The 27,419-nt window shown below is 42.8% G+C and overlaps 1 protein-coding gene across 1 annotated transcript in view; it reads right to left on the bottom strand.

Annotated features, from left to right (window-relative positions):
* The window catches only part of LOC139761981 (uncharacterized), a 278,179-nt gene extending 258,426 nt beyond the window's left edge, over positions 1–19,753 (bottom strand). Inside the window, exon 1 of the mRNA XM_071686744.1 lies at positions 18,505–19,753. Coding sequence (XP_071542845.1) covers positions 18,505–19,315 — 811 coding nt within the window. The 5' untranslated portion in view covers positions 19,316–19,753. The remainder of the gene's footprint in view (positions 1–18,504) is intronic.
* Positions 19,754–27,419: the final 7,666 nt, after the last annotated feature.

Below are 27,419 nucleotides of genomic sequence, written 5' to 3'. Positions count from 1 at the left end.
TCCTAAGTGGGTGGAGCAAAGGGGGGGAGGGGGAGACCGAAAAGGAGAAGGCCTTTATGGAGCGGAAGAGACTCTTCGCTATCGGGCCCTGAGCATGCAGGGAGCGATAGGCGTGCATGTGACGGAGCGGAGTAGAGAGATGCGGTATGACAGGTGACGACGTGCTGTCACTGGCCTCAACCAGAGCGTATATAATGGTCAGGGGGAAACCACGGAAAGGTTTTTTTTTAGGGGGGCTTGTCTATGGATAGCGGATCTCTGGTTTCGGTAGATCACTTAAGACAGGGAGAGAGTGGATGTCAACAAATGAGGCCATTCTTCAGCTACTTTTGGTTAGGGTGTTGCGGGAGAAGGTGAGGGGGTTTGAGGCAAGGGGCAGGTCTTCAGTATGTTAAGTACGTGTTTTTTTTTTTTCTGTGTGTGTGTGTGTGTGTGTGTGTGTGTGTGTGTGTGTGTGTGTGATGGTGGGTGGGTGGACCTGGAAAGTGAATCTACTTTTAATCACTGTTGACACAGCACTGGAGGCAGATTCAGGTGAGAAACTGCAGAAGTTGGTTTCACAATTTGGAACAGTGCGTGTGCAAGGAAAAAGTTGAAAGTGAATGTGAAGAAACGCAAGGTTGTTTAGGCTTGACAGTAGAGACAGGTTAGCAATAGTGTGAGTTTGCATGGAGGCAAGTGATGTGTTTTAGGTACTTAAAAGAGTATATGGCAGCGAATGGGACCATGGGAGATGAAGTGAGCCACAGGGCAGGTGAGGGGGTGGAAGTCTTAGGCACGTTGAGGGATGTGTGGCAGGAGAGGGTCACTGTGTGTGAGGGCAGAGGATACGTTGAATGGGGTAGTAGTTCCGACGGTGTTATATGGAAGCGAAGCGTAGGTCCTAAGTGACAGATTACGGAAGAGGGTAGATATGTTGGAAGTGAATTGTTTGAGGACAGTATGTAGTAGTGTGAGGAAGGTTGACTTAGGGGTGAGAGGGTAAAAGAGAAGTGTGGTATTGAGAAGAGTATGGGTAAAAGAGTTGAAGATGACGTGTTAAAATGCTTTGGAATTATGAAGGGAAATAGGTGAGATGAGGTTGCCTCAAAAAAGTTGTATGTGTGAAATGGATATGGGGAAGGAGGAAACCGAACTGGAGTTAAAAGGTTGGATAGAAAGAGGTTTTAAGGGGTCGGGGCTTGAATATACCGGAAGGTGTGAGCCTGCACGGGGATGAGTGTTTGGAGCGATGTACCGGTATATAAGTGGCAACGTTGTGGCGCTGATCAGAACCAGGACATATGAAGTGATCGGTGGAAACCTCGGAAAGGTAGTTGGGGCCGTGCGTGTGGGAGAAGCTCTGGTTTTGTTGCGTTTATGTATGACAGCTAAAGATTGGATATGAGCGAACGAGGCCACTCCTCGTCTGTTATAGGCGCCACCTCGCTAACATGGGAAACGGCGAACAAGTATAACAGTACACACACAAACACACACACGTTATGATTGATCTCTTTTTCTGTTTAGTTAGATATTAACTCTCATGACCTCTCAGTTCTGTAATACCTCAACTGTGTATTTTCAGCCGAATGCCTACCTAACTCCAATAAACCGATGTATATATATATATATATATATATATATATATATATATATATATATATATATATATATATATATATATATATATATATGATTGTGTGTGCTCGGGTAATTTAACCACCGCAACTCAATTTCGAGCATATTGCAGCCGTGTTCTTGGTTTCTCATCCATAGGACATGCTAAAGCTGGGTCAGACGCTCCCCACAACCGTACCAGGTATGTAATGAAATACCTCTACGCGGTTTGTATATATATATATATATATATATATATATATATATATATATATATATATATATATATATATATATATATATATTGTTGGACCCTAGCAGGAATTTGATATCAACTATCATAGTGGAAACGAAAATTTGGCAAATGACGCTTTAGATTGTAAGAGAAATTTATCACTAGAAAGATAAGGGAACCAACAACTATCTGAAGAGAAAATATTCACGCCACCGTCATATCCTGCCATCAAAGATCCCTCGTTCCCGAGTAGCACGTCGAAACCATCCGGACTCGTATAGAAAGCTACGAGAAATAGCATTATCCTAACAATTCTCCACGCCGTTAGCACGTATTATACTGTAATGTTAACCTCCTCAGTAGAGGATATATGTGTCAGAAATGGCGGGGACAAAGAGAACGGGGAACCAAACTGGAGATGGAAGGATGGAGTGAATAAGGTATTGAGTAATCGGGGCCTGAATATGCAGGAGGGTGAAAGGCATGCACGAGATAAAGTGAACTGGAACAGTGTAGTGTACAGGGATGGATGCGCTGTCAATAGACTGAATGAAGGCTTGTGAGGCAGCCGGAAAAATCCATGGAAAGGTCTGTGAGACTTAATTGTGGATAGGGGGTCATGGTTTAAGTGCATTTACATATCACAGATAGAGAATGGATGTGAGCAAATGCGGCCTGTCTTCGTGTGTTCTGGCCCTATCTCGCTGACGCGGGAAACTGTGAACAAGATTAATGATAAAAAAGAAAAACTGTTGTTAGCACAAAGGATATCGATTTCACACACACACACACACACACACTCTTTTTACAGCCTTTATGTTTATGTTGTGTACATTGTTTTTCTCTGTACTTTGAATCTTTGCTGCGCCTAATTCATTGAAATTATTATTATTATTATTATTATTATTATTATTATTATTATTATTATTATTATTATTATTATTATTATGTATACCGTTCACCGGAGGGTGTACTGTCTGAAACACACACACACACACACACACACACACACACACACACATGAGTCAGCATGTTTCCACCAGGGCCGGGTCCGCTTGGGTTCGAATTCTGGACGCGGCAGTCGGCCCACTGTCAGTCCTTGGTGTTCATTCTCTCTTTGGAACTGGTCGATAAATGGGCACGTGGATTAGGCTTGAGTGTGTTTGTATATATGTGTGTATGAAGATACAGGAATAAAGACTTGGTAAACACAGACAAGTTTAAGAGATGAGGCAACACGAGTGTAAAGCTATCTCTCGTAACATATAAGTATGAATCACAAGATCATTTACAGTAAACTTCCCGCCACTGGATCTAAGATGTCATGTGTCTTCTCCCCAGTGGTGTAAGCTCATTGTCTGAAGAATAATCGACCATCGACATCTTCAGCAGATATAAGCTTTTAAGTCTTCACCAGGATATACATCTGTGTATATGTGCGTACACAGAGGAACTCAGCCTTAGCTACAAGACAGTACTCTCGATCTCTTATACATTTCAGTATTTTACTCTTAGATTCTGTATTCAACCCTGCCAAACTAATCCAAACTTAAATGTAACAAATACAATAATGAGAAAGATGAGCAGGGTTAAAATTGTAGATGATGAAAACTTGGATTTTGAAGAAAAAAAATAACGGGACAGTTGCGAGATAAGGCATGCGAAAGTAAACAGATGAAGAGGCTGGAAGGAGACGGTAGCAGAGAAACAAGCACCGTAAGGCGGCCGTCACGCCGTCGTGGACGATGCTGTGGTTGGTCAAGCCTTGTATGGCCACGGTAATGGCAGACGCTGGAAATGAGCAAGGCACTGAGAGCGAAGAAAGTGAAGCAATGACTACTGAGGAGAGAAAGAGAACCAGTGTCACGGCGGAGGGAAATTGGGTCAAGTCGTATGGGGAGAGTTGGAATGTCGAAATGTTGGACCATATACGTGAAGCCAGAGCCTCTCTTAAGTGTGAGAGAGACATCTGAACCATAAGCGCTTGAAACCAGAGCCTCTCTCAGTGTGAGGGACATATGAACGTTATATATGTCTAGCCAGAGCCCTTCCTTGCATGAGAGACATCTGAACAATATGCACGTGAAGCCAGAGCCTCTCCCCGTGTGAGAGACATCTGAACAAGATAATCAGTGTTTAGAGGGAGTCGATACGTTTTCTGTAAGGTGCTGATGTTCCAAAGTTGTTTTCTCCATTAAGTAATGGGACCACAGAACCATCATAGGAAATGGAAAAGATGTGAAGGGTTTGAGAAAGAGAAATAGGAATAAACTAGGCTTAAAGCGTTAAGCTTAACTTGGATACTCCAAACCCACTGGAAGCTTTTTATACAAATATAAGTTTAAAGAAACTAGGATGTGGCGAGACACAGATTAAGAGTAGATGGAGCAGAACCGAAAGAATACAGAGTTAACTCCCTGGTGACTGAGTGAATAGGGTTATTGACTGAAGAAATTTTTTTTGATATAGGGAAGGAGTGTGGGTGACAAGACAGAACCTTAAGGAACACCGCTGTTGATATGGAAACGATGACTAGAGGTTGACTCATCGACAGATATGGAAAAGAACCGACCAGACAGACAGCTGGACGTTAAAGAAGAACGAGGGAAGTCAATTGCAAGAGAAGAGTGTGGAGTTCCAAGCCCTACACTACGTATTACCAAAAGGTTTTGAAATATCGAGGACTATGAACTTAGAAATTACTTGAATCTCTCAGGAAGAATCGCCTTCCGATGTACCATCACATCTGCGTCATAAAGGCTGAGGAGTACTTTTACTCGCCCCCTCCTGTCAGTCAGGCATTAGACTGTATTGATACAGGCAGTATAGGGTCTTTGGGGCTATGCTAGCTCGGTGAATGATTACAGATATCTGTATGGTGATGTTAGCACACTATAGCATAACAATCGGTAGAGGGAGCTATAAGGTAAAACGACATCTTTAGCCCCATTTCCATGGCTTGTAAAAAATCTTAAAAACCAACTTATCATTTGATTTCTTCATAGATTCATTGATTCCTTTGTTGTGTTCCCTGAAGGTGAATTCCTCTGCCATCCGACATATCACGTCTAGATCTTTGACCCATCCTATTTCCTGATACGATCTCTCCTATTTTCGTAACATAATTCGGTATGTGACGATTTCTTTGTTGCCTCAGCAGCGAAAGACATGGGTCATATGTGTCTGAGGGTTTTCTGTGTCAGTCGAAGAGACTGTACCAGTTCAGATGTCATCCACAAACAAGGATACGTAACAATGTTGCATTTGTCAGTGTAAGACAGAAATATGAGAAGCAATAGTGGGCATGGTTCTCACACAAAAACACACACACACACACACTCACACAACACACACACACACACACACACACACACACACATATATATACATCTATCTATATATCTATCTATCTATCTATCTATCTATCTATCTATCTATATATATATATATATATATATATATATATATATATATATATATATATATATTTTTTTTTTTTTTTTTTTTTTGCTTTGTCGCTGTCTCCCGCGTTTGCGAGGTAGCGCAAGGAAACAGACGAAAGAAATGGCCCAACCCACCCCCATACACATGCCTTGATTCAATCCACTGACAGCACGTCAACCCCGGTATACCACATCGCTCCAATTCACTCTATTCTTTGCCCTCCTTTCACCCTCCTGCATGTTCAGGCCCCGATCACACAAAATCTGTTTCACTCCATGTTTCCACCTCCAATTTGGTCTCCCTCTTCTCCTCGTTCCCTCCACCTCCGACACATATATCCTCTTGGTCAATCTTTCCTCACTCATTCTCTCCATGTGACCAAACCATTTCAAAACACCCTCTTCTGCTCTCTCAACCACGCTCTTTTTATTTCCACACATCTCTCTTACCCTTACGTTACTTACTCGATCAAACCACCTCACACCACACATTGTCCTCAAACATCTCATTTCCAGCACATCCATCCTCCTGCGCACAACTCTATCCATAGTCCACGCCTCGCAACCATACAACATTGTTGGAACCACTATTCCTTCAAACATACCCATTTTTGCTTTCCGAGATAATGTTCTCGACTTCCACACATTCTTCAAGGCTCCCAGAATTTTCGCCCCCTCCCCCACCCTATGATCCACTTCCGCTTCCATGGTTCCATCCGCTGCCAGATCCACTCCCAGATATCTAAAACACTTCACTTCCTCCAGTTTTTCTCCATTCAAACTCACCTCCCAATTGACTTGACCCTCAACCCTACTGTACATAATAACCTTGCTCTTATTCACATTTACTCTTAACTTTCTTCTTTCACACACTTTACCAAACTCAGTCACCAGCTTCTGTAGTTTCTCACATGAATCAGCCACCAGCGCTGTATCATCAGCGAACAACAACTGACTCACTTCCCAAGCTCTCTCATCCCCAACAGACTTCATACTTGCCCCTCTTTCCAAAACTCTTGCATTCACCTCCCTAACAACCCCATCTATAAACAAATTAAACAACCATGGAGACATCACACACCCCTGCCGCAAACCTACATTCACTGAGAACCAATCTTCTCTTTCATACTATTCGCCATTTCCCGCATTAGCGAGGTTGCGTTAAGAACAGAGGACTGGACCTTTGAGGGAATATCCTCACCTGGCCCCCTTCTCTGTCCCTTCTTTTGGAAAATTAAAAAAAACGAGAGGGGAGGATTTCCAGCCCCCCGCTCCCTTCCCTTTTAGTCGCCTTCTACGACACGCAGGGAATGCGTGGGAAGTATTCTTTCTCCCCTATCCCCAGGGATTATATATATATATATATATATATATATATATATATATATATATATATATATATATATATATATATATATATATATGTGTGTGTGGTTTATGTGTGTGTGTGGTTTATGTGTGTGTGTGGTTTATGTGTGTGTGTGGTTTGTGTGTGTGTGTGTGTGTGTGTCGTGTGTGTATGTGTGTCTGTGTGTGTATGTATCATATTTGGTTGGCTGGGCTTAATTAAGTCCCTCAACTGCCTGGGTCGTTAGGGACGTCATCGTCAAGATATAATAACCACCGAAGTCTTCATTACTTTCAGGTCTTACGGATGATCCTGTGACCACATACGCTCTAACTGTGTAAACGGCCGGTGTGTCTGACTCATGAACTCATGTATTTTCTTGTTCAAGAATTTACGAATATTTTTCTGCAATTGACGATTATTTCTTCTTTATCTTCTTCTTCGTCTTCCTCTTCTTCTTCTTCGTCTTCTTCTTCTTCTTCTTCTTCTTCTTCTAATTATGATCAATTTTACCACCTAGTAGCCCATGATATGGATTTGCTGCAAATTTAAGGCTACATTTCACACGGGAGCATCTTTGGAACATGATGTTCCTATGACAGGCAGTGTACTCCTTACCGTCCACTGATAATAATTCAGCCTCGCCGAAGGTGACCTCTCGCTCAAGGTGTAAAAACTTGCAGGAGTTTGCAAGTAGAGGTCTAGTAACATTATATATATATTTTTCTTTCTTTATATATATATATATATATATATATATATATATATATATATATAATGGAAAGGGAGCTGTGGTTTCGGTGCATTACACATGACAGCTAGAGACTGAGTATGAACGAGTGTGGCTTTTTTGTCTTTTCCTAACGCTACCTCGCGGGGAAGGGGGGTGATGCTATTTCATGTGTGGCGGGGTGGTGACGGAATGGATGGAGGCAGCAAGAATGAATATGTACATGTATATGTCTGTGTAGGTATATGTATGTATACTATACCTTGAAATGTATAGGTATGTATATGTGCTTGTGAGGGTGTTTCTGTATATGCATGTGTATTTGAGTGGTTTGGGCCATTCTTTCGTCTGTTTCCCTGCGCTACCTCGCTAACGCGGGAGATGGCGATTAAGTATAATGGTAATAATATATATATATATATATATATATATATATATATATATATATATATATATATATATATATATATATATATTGCGCTGAGAACAGACGAGGGAATGGCTTCATTCACTCGCATTCATTCTGTAGATGTAGTGAAGATGTACTGCACTGAAATCACACACACACACACACACACACACACACACACACACACACACACACACACACAGAGTAGTGCTTAAGTCTTTCCTGCTCCAGGAAACATTCTTCATCTCTATGGGGCTCCCGCAGCACTCAGGAAGCCGGCCACGTCCACCGGGTGGGACGATAAAGCGTGTGATATTGTGTGTCATGTGGGTAGTACATATAGCTTAGCCAAGTTTAGCAGTTACAACATCATGTAACCCGCTGATCTTATTACTTTCTCCATATACATGTTTTACTGTACACATTTAATTTTGATGGAAAATGTTTCTACTTGTCCTTAACTGAACTCGTCTTCGTGTTTCAAAGAGGTTTGTTGTTTCCTCTTCTAATTACAGTTTTGAAGCTTCTTATTGACAACCCAATGTTGTTTTCAACTCCACCTTTACCAAGTGCAAGTTTGGCTCGAGCATCAGCTTTGGTAGAGCGCTTGGTAACTGAGTAGTAAGTGTACGGTGTCTTCATTGTGGTTGATGTATCGTGGGCATGAAGGATCTTGGAATGTGCTGCATTGGTGTTCGTACTAATGTGGGGATAGGTGATGTCCAGAGCGAATTTGACTCGTGTGTGTCTGGGGAGTGTGGTTCCTGATAGGTGTATGTCTGGTGGAATGTGTATAAGACGAAGTTGGGAGGACGTCTGTTAAAGTGCATGACAGGTTAATTTAGTGTGTGTGTGTGTGTGTGTGTGTGTGTGTGTGTGTGTTTTGTCAGTGTTATATTTACTAGGCGGTTGAGGGGTGAGGGGGGGGGGGTGCTGAACAGTGAGGACAAGGGTAAACTTTTTATTTTGAACCAGGGGGTTGGTGGTTAGTTGTGGAGTAGGTGGCAGGGGTCTCGTGCTTCCGCTTAGCACTGAGTGGTCAATATGTTGAACAGGGATTGTACTGGCAAGGTCTTTCTTTCGTTGTGGAGGCGTTTAGCGTTTGTTGTTGCGAGCAGCGAGTGATTTTTCCGAGTGCACTGTCTCGCATAGTTTACCATTTTTGTTTTATGTATTGAGAGGTTTATGTGTGTGTGTGTGTGTGTATTACATATGTATTTTAAGTTAGGCAAAAAAACTTTAGTTCTAGGATGAGTTCATGCGAATTGTCGACATGGAAGACCCATGCTAGAAATGCTCTCATTCTGGTGAATGACTGGATGGACAATACACTGTAGAAGTAAGTGATTATACATAAGATGGTGAATGAAATGTGAACCCTGTGTTTCGTCTTGGTAAAGTGTCACTTTGTGTCATTACTATTTGTGATCACTGCTTGTGTTATGGGGAGAATTTTACACTCGTGTTGCTCCGTCTTTACTCAGTTGTTTGTACACTTACACACACACACACACACACACACACACACACACACACACACACACACACACAAACTGACCGTCATTTATGCACGGGCCGTTTGGAATCAAACCAGCACAGGTTCGAATTCTGGTCGCGGCAGCCGGTCCACAGTCCACCAAGCTGTTCATCCTTCCCTGGGAGCTGGTCGATAGAATGGGTGCCCGCATAGGCAAGTGTGTGTGTGTGTGTGTGTGTGTGTGTGTGTGTGTCTACAAACAATTGAGTAAAGATAAGGTACATAACACACTAATAGTAATCACTCACACACACACACACACACACACACACACACACACACCCACACCAGCCTAGGCTAGATACCTAATTACCCATCGGCCATGATGAAAGGATGAGCAACTAGGATTGACTGTGGGCCGACAACCTATGTGTTTCCGACCCTGGTTAGGCCCTAGGTGATTCATGGTCGTGTGTGTGTGTGTGTGTGTCAGCATATATTACTGTGTGTGTATGTTAGTGTATTTTTGCGTGTGTGCATGCACATAAAGATACGTATACATATAGATATATAGATAGACAGATGGAGAGATATCGATGTATAGATACGCCGTTAGACAGATACTTATGCAAACCCAGGACCACTGAAATGGGATTCTTCAGCTCGGAGGCTGCGCTACAAACTGGAGCAGGGTGTTACGGGCTTTTTTGGGGTGGGAAAGTCCTCGACAAAGCTATGCTCCATTCCGTCCTATGACGATGGTACAGCCTTGTTGAAGGCTGCTCGCTAATTGGGGTTAGAATTGGCTGGCGGAGTCCGGGAGCACCTATATATCATTATCCCAGGACCATTTAACGTGGAGTCCTGGTGTTACCCAAGACCTTTCGAAAGACTCCGGTAGCTCAAGGCTGCGCTGCCTCCAGTAGCAGGAAAACGTAGACTCCTTTGGAATGAGGAGTTATTTGACAAGGCTTTACTCCCAATGATTCAGCCTTGCCAAAGGCGACTGACTTTTCGTTCTCGACGTAAATTCATGCAGGCGGAGCCCTAGTACACACACACACACACACACACACATACACACACACACACACACACACACACACATATATATATATATATATATATATATATATATATATATATATATATATATATATATACATACATGTATATAGGTGTCACCGTACTACTTATGCTCAAAGTTACACCACACGTAAAAAGTCACCTTTAGCGAGGCTGCGTCACTGGGAGTATAACAGTCGTGTTAAGAAACATATAACTCCCAACGGGTGGATTTTCCTGCTACTGGAAGCAGCGTAGCCTTGGGTTACAGGAGCCTTTAGAAAGGTCCTGGGTAACGCTTGGACTCCTTCACATGAAACCGTCCTGAGGTAATCACACACACACACACACACACACACACACACACACATACACACACACACACACAGATAGATAGATAGATAGGTGCTCCCGAACTCCTCCAGCAAGTTGTAACTCCGTCAGCGAGAAGTAGCCTCCAGCAAGGATGTGTCGTCGTCACCAAAGGAAAGGAGAACAGGGTCGTCGAGGACCTTTCCACCCCATAACAGCCAGCAACACCCTGCTCCCGTGTGTAGCGCAGCATCCAAACTGAAGAATACCCATTTCATTAGACTTGGGTTTGTATAACTATCTATCTGTGTATCTATATATCGATATCTGTCCATCTATCTATCTATATATCCATCTGCATGCGCCTATATATGTACCTGAATAGAATACAAACATGCATTTATTATGACATTGATTTAAACTGTGATTTCCCTGCTACTGGAAGACGCGCTGTCTTGGGCTGCAGGAGCCTGGGTGACATAAGGAATCTTATATGAAAACAGGTCCTTGGGTCATTATATATATATATATATATATATATATATATATATATATATATATATATATATATATATATATATATATATATAGATATATATATATATATATATATATATATATATATATATATATATATATATATATACCCACAAAAAATCAAAAGAGAAAATGAAACACGAAAGCCCCAAGCGCTTTCGTTCAATTCACTTCGTTGGCAGTAAATTGCACGAAAACGCTTTGGATGGGACCTTTTTTTTCGTAATGGTTCGTGGTTATCAGCACATTCCTAGATCGCGCCCCTCTACTGTGATTTCATATATATATATATATATATATATATATATATATATATATATATATATATATATATATATATATATATATATTCTGCATGTCGTATAAAGCTGGATATCTCCCCCCTTATATTATCACCTAAAAGAGGAACAGAAGAAACCATAGAACGATAAATCCTCAAATTCTCAAAGGCTAAGTCTTGACGCCAACTTCCTATGTCAGGAGATATGATATTTGTATATATATATATATATATATATATATATATATATATATATATATATATATATATATATATTATATATATATATATACTTATTTATTATATTTATTATACTTTGTCGCTGTCTCCCGCGTTAGCGAGGTAGCGCAAGGAAACAGACGAAAGAATGGCCCAACCCACCCACATACACATGTATATACGTACACGTCCACACACGCACATATACATACCTATACATCTCAACGTATACATATATATACACACACAGACATAAACATATATACACATGTACATAATTCATACTGTCTGCCCTTATTCAGTTCCCGTCGCCACCCCGCCACACATGAAATGACAACCCCCTCCCCCCGCATGTGCGCGAGATAGCGCTAGGAAAAGACGACAAAGGCCACATTCGTTCACACTCAGTCTCTAGCTGTCATGTATAGTGCACCGAAACGACAGCTCCCTTTCCACATCCAGGCCCCACATCCAGGCCCTGGTTCAATCCATTGACAGCACGTCGACCCCGGAATACCACATCGTTCCAATTCACTCTATTCACGTCTTTTACCCTCCTGCATGTTCAGGCCCGATCACTCAAAATCTTTTTCACTCCATCTTTCCACCTCCAATTTGGTCTCCTACTTCTCCTCGTTCCCTCCAACTCTGACACATATATCCTCTTGGTCAATCTTTCCTCATTCATTCTCTCCATGTGACCAAACCATTTCAAAACACCCTCTTCTGCTCTCTCAACCACACTGTTTTTATTACCATACATCTCTCTTACCCTTTCATTACTTACTCGGTCAAACCACCTCACACCACATATTGTCCTCAAACATCTCATTTCCAGCACATCCACCATCCTCCGCACAACTATATTTATAGTCCACGCCTTGCAACCATATAACATTGTTGGAACCACTATTCCTTCAAACATACCCATTTTTGCTTTCCAAGATAACGTTCTCAACTTCCACACATTTTTCAATGCTCCAAAAATTTCGCCCCCTCCCCCACCCTATGATTCACTTCCGCTTCCATGGTTCCATCCGCTGGCAAATCCACGCCCAGTTATCTAAAACACTTCACTTCCTCCAGTTTTTCTCCATTCAAATTTACCTCCCAGTTGACTTGTCCCTCAACCCTACTGTACCTAATAACCTTGCTCTTATTCACATTTACTCTGAGCTTTCTTCTTTCACACTCTTTACCAAACTCAGTCACCAGCTTCTGCAGTTTCTCACCCGAATCAGCCACCAGCGCTGTATCATCAGCGAACAACAACTGACTCACTTCCCAAGCTCCCTCATCCACAACAGACTGCATACTTGCTCCTCTTTCCAAAACTCTTGCATTTACCTCCCTAACAACCCCATCCATAAACAAATTAAATAACCATGGAGACATCACGCACCCCTGCCGCAAACCAACATTCACTGAGAACCAATCACTTTCTTCTCTTCCCTCACGTACACATACCTTACATCCTTGATAAAAAATTTTCATTGCTTCTACCAACTTGCCTCCCACACCATATATTCTTAATACTTTCCACAGAGCATCTCTATCAACTCTATCATATGCCTTCTCCAGATATATATATATATATATATATATATATATATATATATATATATATATATATATATATATATAGGGTGAAAGGCGTGCAAGGAATAAGGTGAATTGGAACGATGTGGTATACCGGGATCGACGTGCTGTCCATGGATTGAACCAGGGCATGTGAAGCGTCTGGGGTAAACCATGGAAAGTTTTGTGGGGCCTGGATGTGGAAAGGGAGCTGTGGTTTCGTTGCATTATACATGACAGCTAGAGACTGAGTGTGAACAAATGTGGCCTTTGATGTCTTTTCCTAGCGCTACCTCGCGCGCACGCGCGGGGGGGGGGGGTCATTAAAAAATGGCGGGGTAGCGGTGGGAATTGATTAAGGCAGGAAGTAAGAATATGTACATGTGTGTATGTGTATATGTATGTATATGTATCTATACGTTGAAATGTATAGGTATGTACATGTGCGTGTGTGGGCGTTTATGTATATAAATGTGTATGTGGGTGGGTTGGGCCATATTTTCTTGTTTCCATGCGCTACCTCGCTAACGCGGGAGACAGCGACTAAGTATGATAAATAGATAAATAGATGTGATATATATATATATATATATATATATATATATATATATATATATATATATATATATATATATATATATATATATCCCTGGGGATATATATATATATATATATTATCCCTGGGGATGGGGGAGAAAGAATACTTCCCACGTATTCCCTGCGTGTCGTAGAAGGCGACTAAAAGGGGAGGGAGCGGGGGACTGGAAATCCTCCCTTCTCATTATTTCTTTTTATTTTTAATTTTCCAAAAGAAGGAACAGAGAAGTGCGCCAGGTGAGGATATTCCCTCAAAGGCCCAGTTCTCTGTTTTTAACGCTACCTCGCTAACGCGGGAAATGGCGAATAGTTTGAAAGAAAGAAAAGAAATATATATATATATATATATATATATATATATATATATATATATATATATATATATATATATATATATGGGAGCATAAGGTTGGAATAAGACACTTGAGCACATCATTCCAAAGTTTCGGTTCAGTGAACCATCTTGAGGGGCTGGACAACAGACCAGAACAAAGGTGTATATTTTCAGCTAAGGTCAACCCTCCCGACCCCATGACGTGTCGTGTACTCATTGGTTCCCACACCGTGAACCAATGAGTACACGACACGTCATGGGGTCGGGAGGGTTGACCTTAGCTGAAAATATACACCTTTGTTCTGGTCTGTTGTCCAGCCCCTCAAGATGGTTCACTGAACCGAAACTTTGGAATGATGTGCTCAAGTGTCTTAGTCCAACCTGATCCACTCATCTCATGGATTGTGATACACACACACACACACACACACACACACACACACACATATATATATATATATATATATATATATATATATATATATATATATATATATATATATATATATATTCTCTATAATTACCCCCTAACCCAATTTTTTAAGTGTCTTGGTGTTACCTAGAGGCACCTGCAGCCTAAGGCTGCGCTACTTCCAGTGGCAGGGAAATGTGAACTTCTTTGGAGTAAGAAGATCTTTGGCGAGTCTTTACTCTCAGCTGTACAGCCACACCAATGGTGGCTCTTCAGTTGTGATGTGACCTCGAGTAGGCGGAGTCCCTTAGTTTTTTTTATCTGAAATATTTATTGTCTAGATATACACACACCACGTCTTTTACCGACACTCTGGGTAGAGGGCACATATCTAGGGGTAGGTGGAGACCATTATGGAGCGTAAGGTGGGTACTGTGCAGTGATATAGGAGTGACAGGGTGGAGTCCGGTAATATCTATCTATCTATCTGTTTTCTATCTGTTTATATATATATATATATATATATATATTATCCCTGGGGATAGGGGATTTAGAATACTTCCCACGTATTCCCTGCGTGTCGTAGAAGGCGACTAAAAGGGGAGGGAGCGGGAGGCTGGAAATCCTGCCCTCTCGTTTTTTTTTTTTTTTTTTTTTTTCCTCAAAAGAAGGAACAGAGGGGGCCAGGTGAGGATATTCCAAAAAAGGCCCAGTCCTCTGTTCTTAACGCTACCTCGCTAACGCGGGAAATGGCGAATAGTTTAAAAGAAAAGAAATATATATATATATATATATATATATATATATATATATATATATATATATATATATATATATATATATGTGTGTGTGTGTGTGTGTGTGTGTGTGTGTGTGCAGAAACACCCCTATGAAAAGGAAACACGAGAATCCTGATCTCTGTCGTGCATTACATCTCCAGACAACTAGTTACAGAGCCTGTAACTAGTCTTCTGAAGATATGTCAATACAGGAAAGCGCTCAGGGTTATCGTGTTTCATTTTCCTAGTGGTTTTCTGCATTTATGAAGAGTCACGTGTCTGTTGTGATTGCCTTTGTATATATGTATATATATATATATATATATATATATATATATATATATATATATATATATATATATATATATATATATATAGATAGAGAGAGAGAGAGAGAGAGAGAGAGAGTGAGAGAGAGAGAGAGAGAGTTAAAGGAAGTAAACAGATATGTAAAGGTAATGATCTGTATTTAACCTGTGGTGTTGTAATTTCGTGTGTAGTTATACCTATCCTGTGTAACCGGCCGAGACAGTCACCTAAGTGTAGTACGAACACCCACTCCCTCGGGAGGACCCATGGCCAACATGGGCGTCCTGTTGTTCCGAGGTCCTTGTGTTGTTCTTTCTCCCACTTGTGGCCCATCCTGCACCTCAGGCCAGGCCTCCTCCAGGTAGGTCGCAGGAACCCGCCTTGAGGTACCCCGCCATCATGTTCAATCCATTACGACTGAATTCACTCCAGGACCTCCAGGCCTTTGTACGTCGTGGTCGTAGTTTACAACTTAGTACTGATAATACCTTGTTTGGAGACCCATTGTGATAATGGTAACATCTTAAGTGAAGGAGTGAGAAGGACAAGAGAGAGAGAATTGCCTCGGGTATATAGTTAGGAGAGAGTTGTCTTAAGAACGGGATTATGTTCTGTAAACATCAAAATTACGGGGTTTAAGCTAATATTGAGAGTACGATGTGAAGTACACGACAGAAGGATCGTGTGCTGGCGCTACACTGTGGGTCTCCAGGTTATAGTTACGTCGTGAACACCGTCTGTGTCCAAGGGTTGGTTTCCGGCCTGCTGGACTGAGGTGTTCCCATTGGTAGATTTTGAGGAGTTAGGTCATAGGTTGGTCACTGAGGTCGAAGGAAGTCAGTATTCTTTTATATTTTATGTTAGGTGAGACGACACGAGCAACTGAGGCCCTATGCTATATATATATATTTCATACGATTCGCCATTTCCCGCATTTGCGAGGTAGCGTTAAGAACAGAGGACTGGGCCTTAGAGGGAAAATCCTCACCTGGCCCCCTTCTCTGTTCCTTCTTTTGGAAAATTAAAAAAAAAACGAGAGGGGTGGATTTCCAGCCACCCGCTCCCTCCCCTTTTAGTCGCCTTCTACGACACGCAGGGAATACGTGGGAAGTATTCTTTCACCCCTATCCCCAGGGATAAAGGGGAAGTCAGTATTCTTTTATATTTTATGTTAGGTGAGACGACACGAGCAACTGAGGCCCTATGCTATATATATATATTTCATACGATTCGCCATTTCCCTCCCCTTTTATATATATATATATATATATATATATATATATATATATATATATATATATATATATATATATATATATATATATATATACCCTAGACTGAGCCAGGTACTATTAGATATTTATTCATCTATTTTTTATCGTTGTTTTTTTGTTAGTTGTGGTTTATGCTGGGAATTTTGATAAGTTTAGTTACTGGGTTATACATTAATAATATTGTTTTTTGTTTGTTTCAGAATCTCTACGCTGTGACTGCCATCACAAGGTAAGTATCCTCATAATGATGTTTTGTTTCTACACTGTATCCGTCATGCTTGGTTATGTTCCGCGGTCCTTGTACACTGACACTCTTGTTACTGTACCTTCGTGTGATAGCCTTGTACACAAACTTTAAGTCATATATATATACTGTGACTGTAGTTTCTTAATCAAGTTTTACAATTTTGTTTTAACACGGCAGATGTCAGTGCTTGCTTTACTCTTTTGTTAAATTTGAAAATATTGTTTCCTGTTAAGTTCGTGTCATACATAAAAAAAAAGGCGATTTTCAGTCGTTTTTGAATTTTGGCAGTACACCAAAATTGTCCCTCTTCAAGTTTGACATTATCACACACTGAACATGTCCTTGCTGGTGAGGCTTAATGCTTTCGTACACTAAGAATGGTTGCAGTCAAGTCCTTCCTTATAATGCAAGAAATATGGTTCTTTATCAAATTCTAAATTACTGTCATACTCATAAATATCGTTCTCGGTCAGGTGTTACGTTCTCACTGAACTAGTGAATGTAGTTTTCTTCCTCAGATCGTACGTTCTTGATCCCACCAGAAATAGTATTATTGGTCTAGTTTTATGATTTTATTATCCAATGTTAAGACCGTTCTTGGACAAGTTTTACGTGGTTGTTTACGTAAAATAAAAAATGAGTGCGTTTGTTAAGCCGAAAATTGGTTCGTCTTGAACAAACTTTACCCTGTCATACAAAACAAAAAAATATTTTTAATTTTACATAGGCGTTGTTACATCCCTGTGTGTCGATCTTGGTTATGTAAGCACCAGAATATTCCTTTCATACGCTGCCAATGTCAAGTCTTACAGTTTTGGTCAGGGAATTAATTTTTATATTTCCCCACTTTTTACGTCGTGGATTGTCTCGCCAAGATATTTCGGGGGCTTGCCAAAAATTCCTTCATGCGTAAATAATTCAGATATAGTGTGGGTTAGATTGAGGAAAGCATCATACATATTACGCTCAAGTACATTTGACTTTACCTCCCAGGCTGCATTATAAGAATCCATTCAGGCCACCACTGCTGTTCGCAATAGACTTCTGTAACAGTGAGTCGTTAGAACGGTCATATAGCCCTTAAAGATTGTTTTTATTACCTCGTAAATACCACTAATTTCGCTGGAAGAATACGGTGGTCTGCCATAAATCAAGATAAACTTGGAGGTTGTGATCTCCTGGGTGATATGCTCTGTGGGGTCGGGAACACGACCCAACTTTCCACTAAAAGGATTCAAGATGGGGAAACATTATGGTTTTCCCCTCTGCAATATTTTGCGGCTGAAGGAAATTAATAACAAATTCATAACATACACTCACCGGGTTGTTGGCCAGACTTGAGTCCCTCGAAAGTCTTGCTCGTCATCTGGAAGAGTGCATCGAGTGGGTTGCCATCTTTGCCCCGGACTCTGACCTGTCCCTGGCTGGAGCTACCTGAGGCAGGCCCACTAGACGCCGGGCGCGGCGACCCTCCCGAGGAGGAGGCCGACGACATACTCATGTCGTCCACTGACTGCGGCCGGGACCCGTCCTCGTCGTCGTCAGTGTCCCAGGGCCTGACGATGCGGCCTCCTGTGGCTTCAGGAGCCTTGGCCACAACGGGTTTGTGGCTCAAGATCTCCATAATGGAGAAGGACTTAACCCCACTGTTAGTGCGGGCAGCAAGGGCAGCCTCCTCCTGCTGTAACTGTATCATTCTTAATTTTTTCAGAGGTTTGAAGTACTCGTCCTCCGCCCCCTCTCTGACAGGGGGCGTTGGGGCAGGAGGGGGCGACATGACACACTCTGGGGAGGTGACGCCATCTTCCTGATACTTGGTATGGTTAGATGCTGATCCTGGCGTGGGTGTACGTGGCGGGGGAGACCCCAGGTCCTCACTGTGCACCACAACAGGGCCCGACCTGCCTGTCGGGGAGTTGTCTCTGGTAGGTTTGGGTGAGGGAGATCCCACACTAATGTCACTGTCGCTGTCCTCACCTGCCTGCGTCCCGGGTTCAGGACGTTCTTTGTGGTCGCTGAGGGTCTCCTCCCCCTCCTCCCTGCCACTGTCGGGTTGCTGTAGGGCCGCTGCAGCCTCTGGCGAGCGTCGCCAAGTCCCACGCGCCGCATCTCCGCTCATCTCGGGACACATGCGGGGCCGGGCCACCCTCGCCCTCCCCAGCGGGTGGCGCGGCCGCTCAGCTGTTGCTCACCGCCGCTTTGCCGCCGCTACCGCCAGCCACATCGCTGCCCCTCCGCGCACACTCACCGCTAACACACTCTCTTAGTCACCACACACCGACAATTTCTGTTCATACGCAAGCACTGTTTAACACTATTGACTTACATTCCCCGGAGATAAAGTGTTAGCTTAACCACACTGCTTGTAACTGTCAGCAAGCTACAACAATACGCTCGCAACTCGCCGCGCTAATACACTGCCGAGGCGAGGACAACGTAAGTGAGTTACAGCGCTCACCTCGCGGCCAGTAGTCTGTCAGAGTGACAGCTGTCTAATTCTCTCTCTATTCTTCCTCTGTATCCTCTTAAATTAGATCGCTTACGTGAAACGTCAACTAATGTTTGTTCTTTCCACCAACCAAGCTCGAATATTATGTCAGGCAGTAACTCTGCCTGGCATGGCGGTGTGAGGGAAGGCGGGGCTAGGCTTCGTCCTGCCCCCAGCATCCTGATTGGCGAGCGGGCGGTCGGACCGGCCCACCGGCGCAGCTCGGAGCCTATCATGGGTCTCAGAGTGGAAGAGCTCATTTCATTACCTGCAGCGCGAGGACGCATGTTGAGTCAGAAATCCTAAAGCAAATACATGTGGTTTCTGCTTACACGTCTCCTCTAAACACTCATAAGGTAAACATACCAATGTTTTTATCTTATGGTAAGCATTGCAGACGTATAGACCGACGAGACCTTCTCTTTGTCCAGGATAATCCATTAAATGGGCTTCATCTAGCGACACCTGGCAGTTGAGTGGGTGTGAATGGCGTGTATAATGAATAATGTACCAACAGATGAAGCCATTGAGAGGATCGGCAGGAAGTAGAACCAGTTGAAATATAGACGCTGACGCGTTACCTTTGTCTTGGTGGACTCTGGTGGCGGTGGAGTCCCATCCAGCAGCCCGCGGGACCCCCCTCCATTCCAGATTCACCACGGCTGCGGTTCCCTCCACTGTCTGCCTGCTCGCTTGCCCGATCTATGATATTAAATCCGCACGCAAAATCGCTCTTAGGGGAAGGGGAGAAGAAGGATGAAAAGTGAGGACACTATTGGTCCTTAAATGCTCTTGTGGGAGGTATATCACGCCGTGCTGTATATTCTCTGTTATATATTTTATATTATAAGACCTGAAAGGCCCTCTTGACCACCGACTGAGATGACATACCCGAACATACACATTATTTGCTGTGACCAACGGCCGTGTCACATGCCTTCGTTTTGTTCCACCGCCTTCCGTGTTGTCCTCTCCTTGGCGGGGGTCTCCGCGAACACTACTTTTGCGGCCTCGAGCGAAGGGCTGGGTGCCGGCGGAAAAGCGGAGATGGTCCCGCCGACAGCTTCGATTTATTGATACACGAAACTGACGTTTCAATTGGGCAAAATCACGTCGAGCGACTGACAGCCTAAATGATCGTTTGTGGGGCAACTTGGATATGTAGCGTGGGCAAGGACTTGCGTTGGGTAGATATAGGGGCAATAGGTAATGAAGGGGGGCAATAAGAGGTGAATAGCAAATAGGTTGTGCAGTGGGAATGAAATGTGAAGAGGCAATAGGTAGTGACGGGGCAATAGCAAGTGACTAGGTGATAGGATTGGAGGGCAAAGTATCGAAGATGTGAAGAGGGAGGGAGTAATTCTGGTGATGAAGGGGGAGTACATGGAAGGGTCGAGGACAGACAGAAGGGAATGAATTGATCAAGAAGCGAAGGAGGCTCAGGCGCTACACAGTGATGAGATTTTAAGGGTAAGGGCACATGAAAAGGTACTGAGGAGAATAAAGAGGGTTTTATATATATATATATATATATATATATATATATATATATATATATATATATATATATATATCCTTTATTCGATATACTTTGTGAGAGTATAGAGATAAAAGGCATTCTCAATATTATGTGACAAGCATGCTCGTAGCCTGCAATAGACGACATAGTGTGGTGTCGTGTTCAGCGTCTGTTGGGCCCCTAAGATTTCAGAAGACGGGACCCGTAACCGCCAGAAGACACTGGACTGTCGGTGTTCTACCGTCATTGTCATTTTTTCGGTGATAATGTCTGGTATAGTTGGTATAGTTTTACTAGTTTTTTTTAGACTATTGTGGTAAATGAGAAACATGTATGTATATCCAGATATTGTATGTATTCGTAGTCAATCCATGAAATAAGCGTCAGTAATTAACTTTTCCTGAGCATGAACGAGATGACAAACCAGCTTCCGACATTAAATGCTTTTTGTGAACTTTTACATACGTTTTCCTTAAGAACGATATTGAAAAATACTTCTTACGGCTGCTGGGCTTCCATAAGCGAGGAGCCCACAGCATTTGTAACACATGATGATAGGCTAATCCAGCTCTGGACACAGGAGGGGCGACATATAGGCCCAAGTGGTGGAGCCAGATTATACAAACACATAAGGAACTCTCATCTTTGAGGTATTTTTGTCATATTTTTTCTCTTGACCTCTGAAAATAGAAGCAGCGAAAACAGTTGGCTTGAGACTAATAGATAGCGATGATGTAAACTACACACATAACTGAGACTTTGACAATAGTATAAACAAGGGACATCCTTGGTTCTCCGGGAACCTCAAAGCACTAAGGAACCCTCAGCCATCCATCGATGTACACGGTGAACAACGGTTAGCTTTCTTCTTTAACCATCCTGTTGAAAAAAATACAACCTTATCAGTGGTGACTTCTCATCATATATATATATATATATATATATATATATATATATATATATATATATATATATATATATATATATATCTTTTTTCTTTTCTTTCATACTATTCGCCATTTCCCGCATTAGCGAGGTAGCGTTAAGAACAGAGGACTGGGCCTTTGAGGGAATATCCTCATCTGGCCCCCTTCTCTGTTCCTTCTTTGGAAAAAAAAAAAAAAAACAAGAGGGGAGGATTTCCAGCCCCCCGCTCCCTTCCCTTTTAGTCGCCTTCTACGACACGCAGGGAATACATAGGAAGTATTCTTTCTCCCCTATCCCCAGGGATAATATATATATATATATATTTATATTTATATATATTATACTTTGTCGCTGTCTCCCGCGTTTGCGAGGTAGCGCAAGGAAACAGACGAAAGAAATGGCCCAACCCCCCCCCCCCCCCCCCCCCATACACATGTATATACATACGCCCACACACGCAAATATACATACCTACACAGCTTTCCATATATATATATATATATATATATATATATATATATATATATATATATATATATGTGTGTGTGTGTGTGTGTGTGTGTGTGTGTGTGTTACTGAACGTCACCTGCTTGTGGTTACACCGCAAAAAAAAGTCACCTTCGGCGATGCAGTATCATCGGGTGCTGACGAAAGGGAGTACAGTCTCGCTGAAGAGCTTCTTATTCCAAAGGAATCCATTAGTTCCCTACTACTGGAAGTAGCGCTGTCTTAAGGCTGCAGGAGCTCCTTAAGTGAAAGCGGACCAGGGTTTTTATAATGAAAATGATATATATATATATATATATATATATATATATATATATATATATATATATATATATATATATATATTCCTATGAGTCCACGGGTAAAATGAAACACGATAAGTCCCCAAGTGCACTTTCGTGTGATAATCACATCATCAGGGGAGACACAAGAGAGAAGTCAACTGATTTATATTTCTCTCTTGTGTCTCCCCTGATGATGTGATCATTACACGAAAGTGCACTTGGGAACTTATCTTGTTTCATTTTCCCCGTGGACTCATTGGAATATCTTGATCACGCGCAAAACTGTGATCCTTTCCTATATATATATATATATATATATATATATATATATATATATATATATATATATATATATATATGAGTGATAGAAAGGTAGTGGTGCACCCAGAGAAGCCGGCGAGGCGAAAGGCCTAGATAGGGATGAAGGGGCGAGTCCAGGAGCGGAGGAAGGGCCGACCCTGAGGAGAGAGGGCGTGGAGAGGGTTGTGTGAGGGGCCGGTACAGTGTGCACCGCTGCCCTCCCCTCGTAATGAATGGATTTTGTGACCATTCATGGATGACAATCTGGGCTGCTAATACCAACAAGTCTGTTGCTTGTGTTTGCCGTTCGAATGATACATAGGATCAAGTCTGTTCGATCTGTTTGTCCGAATATCTGTTGAACTTTCTGTTTCTCAGACTTCTGTTGCTAAACTCTTACTGCTATGACCTCTGCTGTTGCTTCTTGTAAAAGTAACACTCGCCAAAAGCTAACACGCGCACACAACTGCATATACGTACATGTACGTACAGGAAAACACACACACACACACACACACACACACACACACACACACACACACACACACACACCTACCTCCATATATACCCGAACATAAATGCAGACTCGCCTGATTACATTACATATTTATACATGGCAGACAGGGAGCATATATATAAAGCTCGGCATAACAAGGGCAGGGTAACCATATTGACGTTATCAGAGGGTAATAGTGGAAAACAACAGAAATATACAGTTGGTCGGGATGAATATTTTCGAAATTATTTATTGGCTACGCCTATAGCCACCCCTCCACGCTTGTCCGTGTCTGTGTATGGCGGGTGTGTTTGTCTGTGTCCCTCTGCTCTACAGTCCACATGTATCGGATTGTTTGTCTGTGTGTTGAGTGGTGGGTGTTGGAGGTGAGGAGGGTGTAGATGAGAGCGATGCTGTCATGGCTCTTGGGCTGAGTATTGTGTGGCTCTGACGGTTGACTCTGGGAACAGCGACCAGACCCAGCACACCCATGGTGTTCATCATGCCCCATTCCCACCCAGCAAACCCAACACCCTGACTCATCCTACCCAGTGCATTCAACACCCTGACCCATCCCACCTGAGTGCACTCATCATCCTGACTCATCCCACCCAGTACACTCAACACCGTGGTCCATCCTACCCAATATACTCAGCATTCTTACTCATTCTCCAGTATACTCAGCATCCTAACTTATCCCAACCAGTATATTCAACAACTTCCTGACTCTACCAGCCCAGTATATTCATCATCCTAACTCATTCTACTTGGTATACTCAATATCCTAACTCATCTCACCCAGTGTGATATACATCATGACTCATCCTACACAGTATACTCAACATTCTGACCCATTCCACTCAGTATGATCAATATCCTGACTCATTCCACCCAGTATACTAAACATTCTGTCCCCCCCAGTACACTCAACACTGACTCATCCTTCCCAGTATGCTTAACATCTTGACTCATCTCACCCAGTATACTCAACATCATGAATCATCCCATCCCTTGCTGAACATTACTGAACACCTTGATTCATCCCACCTAGTATATCCTGACTCGTCCCGCCCAGTATACTCAGCATTGTGACTCATTTCACGTAGTATACACAGCACCATGAATCATCCCACCCACTATATCCATCATCGTGATTCATCCCAATGAATGCACTCAACACCCTGACTCATCCCGCCCAATATGAACATCCTGACTCATCCCACCCAGTATAATCATCATGACTCATCCTACCAAGTATACTGATCACCCTGACTCATCCCACCCATATAAACATCATGACTCACCCCACCCAGTATGATCAACACCCTGACTCATCCCCACCATTATACTCAACGCCCTCCTCACTCATTCCTCCCAGCCTACTCAACCCCCTGGCTCATCCCACCCTCTGAGTGAGCACCTTCACCATGAACCCGTTGCTTTCCATCCCCCCACACCGCCCCCCTTCTGTTAGGTTCCTCTCTGTCCCCACTGGGAAGGAATGAGGTCATATCTCACACACTTTGTTGTGTGGAAGTTCATAATATGGCCAAGTATTTAGTTACTGCGTATCCGAATTTTATCGCCACATTTGCTTTAAATATTTCTTCTTCTTTTTTTCTATTTTTCCTGCTGACTGAAGTTAACCACCGCCAGTTCTTTATACTTTCAACTTGGAGATTAAAAGAAAATATTCAACTTTGCGTTGGGGAGAAAGCAAGCGCTTCCTCTGTCATACTCGCTATCCTGATGGAAAACAGTGCGACACAGAAAAAGTTCTGTTTTTGTTTCGTGTAACGCTGTGCCTCCTCCTTTGTTGGAGATGGGACGGAAGGACGATGAAAAAGAGAAAGGGGGTTAAGAGAAAAGGTGGAGAGGGCGGAGCACGGTAACATCACCCGTAAGTCTTTATGCCCAAAGGGTGAAAAGGGATACCAGAAGGGTCAATCACTGTTCTGATTTACGAGAGACCAAGCCGTGGATGCCAGGCTCTCATCGCCTGCAAAGAGCATTAATGATTTGGACGTGTGTAATGCAACCATCGGCAACAACCAGTTAAGTCATCTACATCTGTGTGTAGACCAAGCCCACGAACCTCATTTGTCCGTCAGGCAGTTATCTATTTTGGATGTTGATAAGATTTCTCTACAGTCAAGAAACACGACCACCAAGTCGAAGAGTTATCATTCCACCCTTTGAGCAAGACGGTACGACCCTTGAGTGTGACGGTGCGACACTTGACCACGAAGTCATAACCCTTGTGGAATACGACGGCACGACTCTTGGTTATGATGGCCTGACATTTGGCTAGAATCACAAGGGTCAGGTGAAGGTTTAGCCAACACATGCGGGAGTCGTAGCGTCGTGGTCAGGGGGTGGCAGCGTCATGATCAGGGGTCGTGGCGTGCTCAGAGGTCGTACTGTTCTGTTTAAGGAGTCGAATATAACAGGATCCGGTACGAGGCTGAAGCAGCCCTGTATTCGTGTGTGTCCTTCACGGGAAAACTGTCGTAAAAACGTCGCCATCAGTTAAGGTTTTGATGAATTTCTTTGAGTCTGACACTGATGGCCAAGAACTGCATACGAAGGCCAGGCAGCGGTGAGAATAACGTCGACTATGAAGACATTAACGTCAATTCCTCGCGTTTTTTCTCCCTTGGGAGTATAAGATCTCTGTCTTCCGGCGATTAAAGTGAATATTACAGTGATTCAGTCAGCGCAGTTCAAGTGTTGATGACAACGGATGACAGGACGAGGATGACGACCCTAGGTGACGACGCTCAGTCACCTTTGACGTCACAACTTTCCTACGACCGTAAGATCTAAGCATTTCGGTGACTACAGTGAACTGTTGGTTCAGTCACGAAAATGCCGACTGGTATTCTGCTGTCAGAACGAACAGAGAGATACCTGAAGATGATGTGTAATGTAGCCATGCTTTACTAGAGGGGAAGAACTCTCGCCCCTGCAGTGGTGTTCGTCAGTATCTTTTCCTTCAGCCACTCGTGTGGTTCTCGGGGCGCGGACACGAGTCCCGCAAGGCCTGGCTGGACTCCTGGAAAACAAGTCAAACTAAAGAAGAAGCTTCGAGGAACTGTCCAGGATGATGGTGCCATGTTTCTTGAGGTGTAAATGTATGTACATATATGTGTAAATTCTTCCTTTTATATTCGTTTTATCGAACGTAGGTAGACTGTTGTTCGGGTTTGAATCGACACAACAGTTTCGCGGAAATTCTATTCACTCTGTCCTTCCACTCCGCCGAGGCACTCAGAGAGGTGGGTCCCTCTGTCACCCACCCTGAGTCTAGTGTCCTCACCTCGTTAGGCAGGTTATCATAGGTTTCCCAGAAGACGTCTCGATCACTCGCTGCTGACACCCTCTGCTCCTTTGTCGCGTCGGGAATAACGTCATATATCTCAAGTTAGTGGTTTTCTTTCGCTGGTCAAGTGTCTTCTTCCACGAATACTTCCACCTTTATTTTTTAAAGATTTGAAAACTGTCTCTACAGTTTTGTGTTGTATACAAGCCTTGTGGTGATGTACGTTGTCAGGTAAGCTCATCTAGGAACGATATACGTAGAAATGGATGAAATGGTTCACATTCTCTGCCTTAATCGAAACAGGGTACACGACTCCCATAGGTTTATGCAAATTTACGAGTGTCTGGGGATTACAAGTGGATGGATGTTGGTGGTGGTGGTGGTGTGTAGGT

This window comes from Panulirus ornatus, chromosome 3 (genome assembly GCF_036320965.1).
Source record: "Panulirus ornatus isolate Po-2019 chromosome 3, ASM3632096v1, whole genome shotgun sequence".
Classification (NCBI taxonomy): domain Eukaryota; kingdom Metazoa; phylum Arthropoda; class Malacostraca; order Decapoda; family Palinuridae; genus Panulirus; species Panulirus ornatus.
The sequence above is the reverse complement of the archived record's forward strand: the minus strand, read 5'-3'. Positions and strand labels throughout refer to the sequence as shown.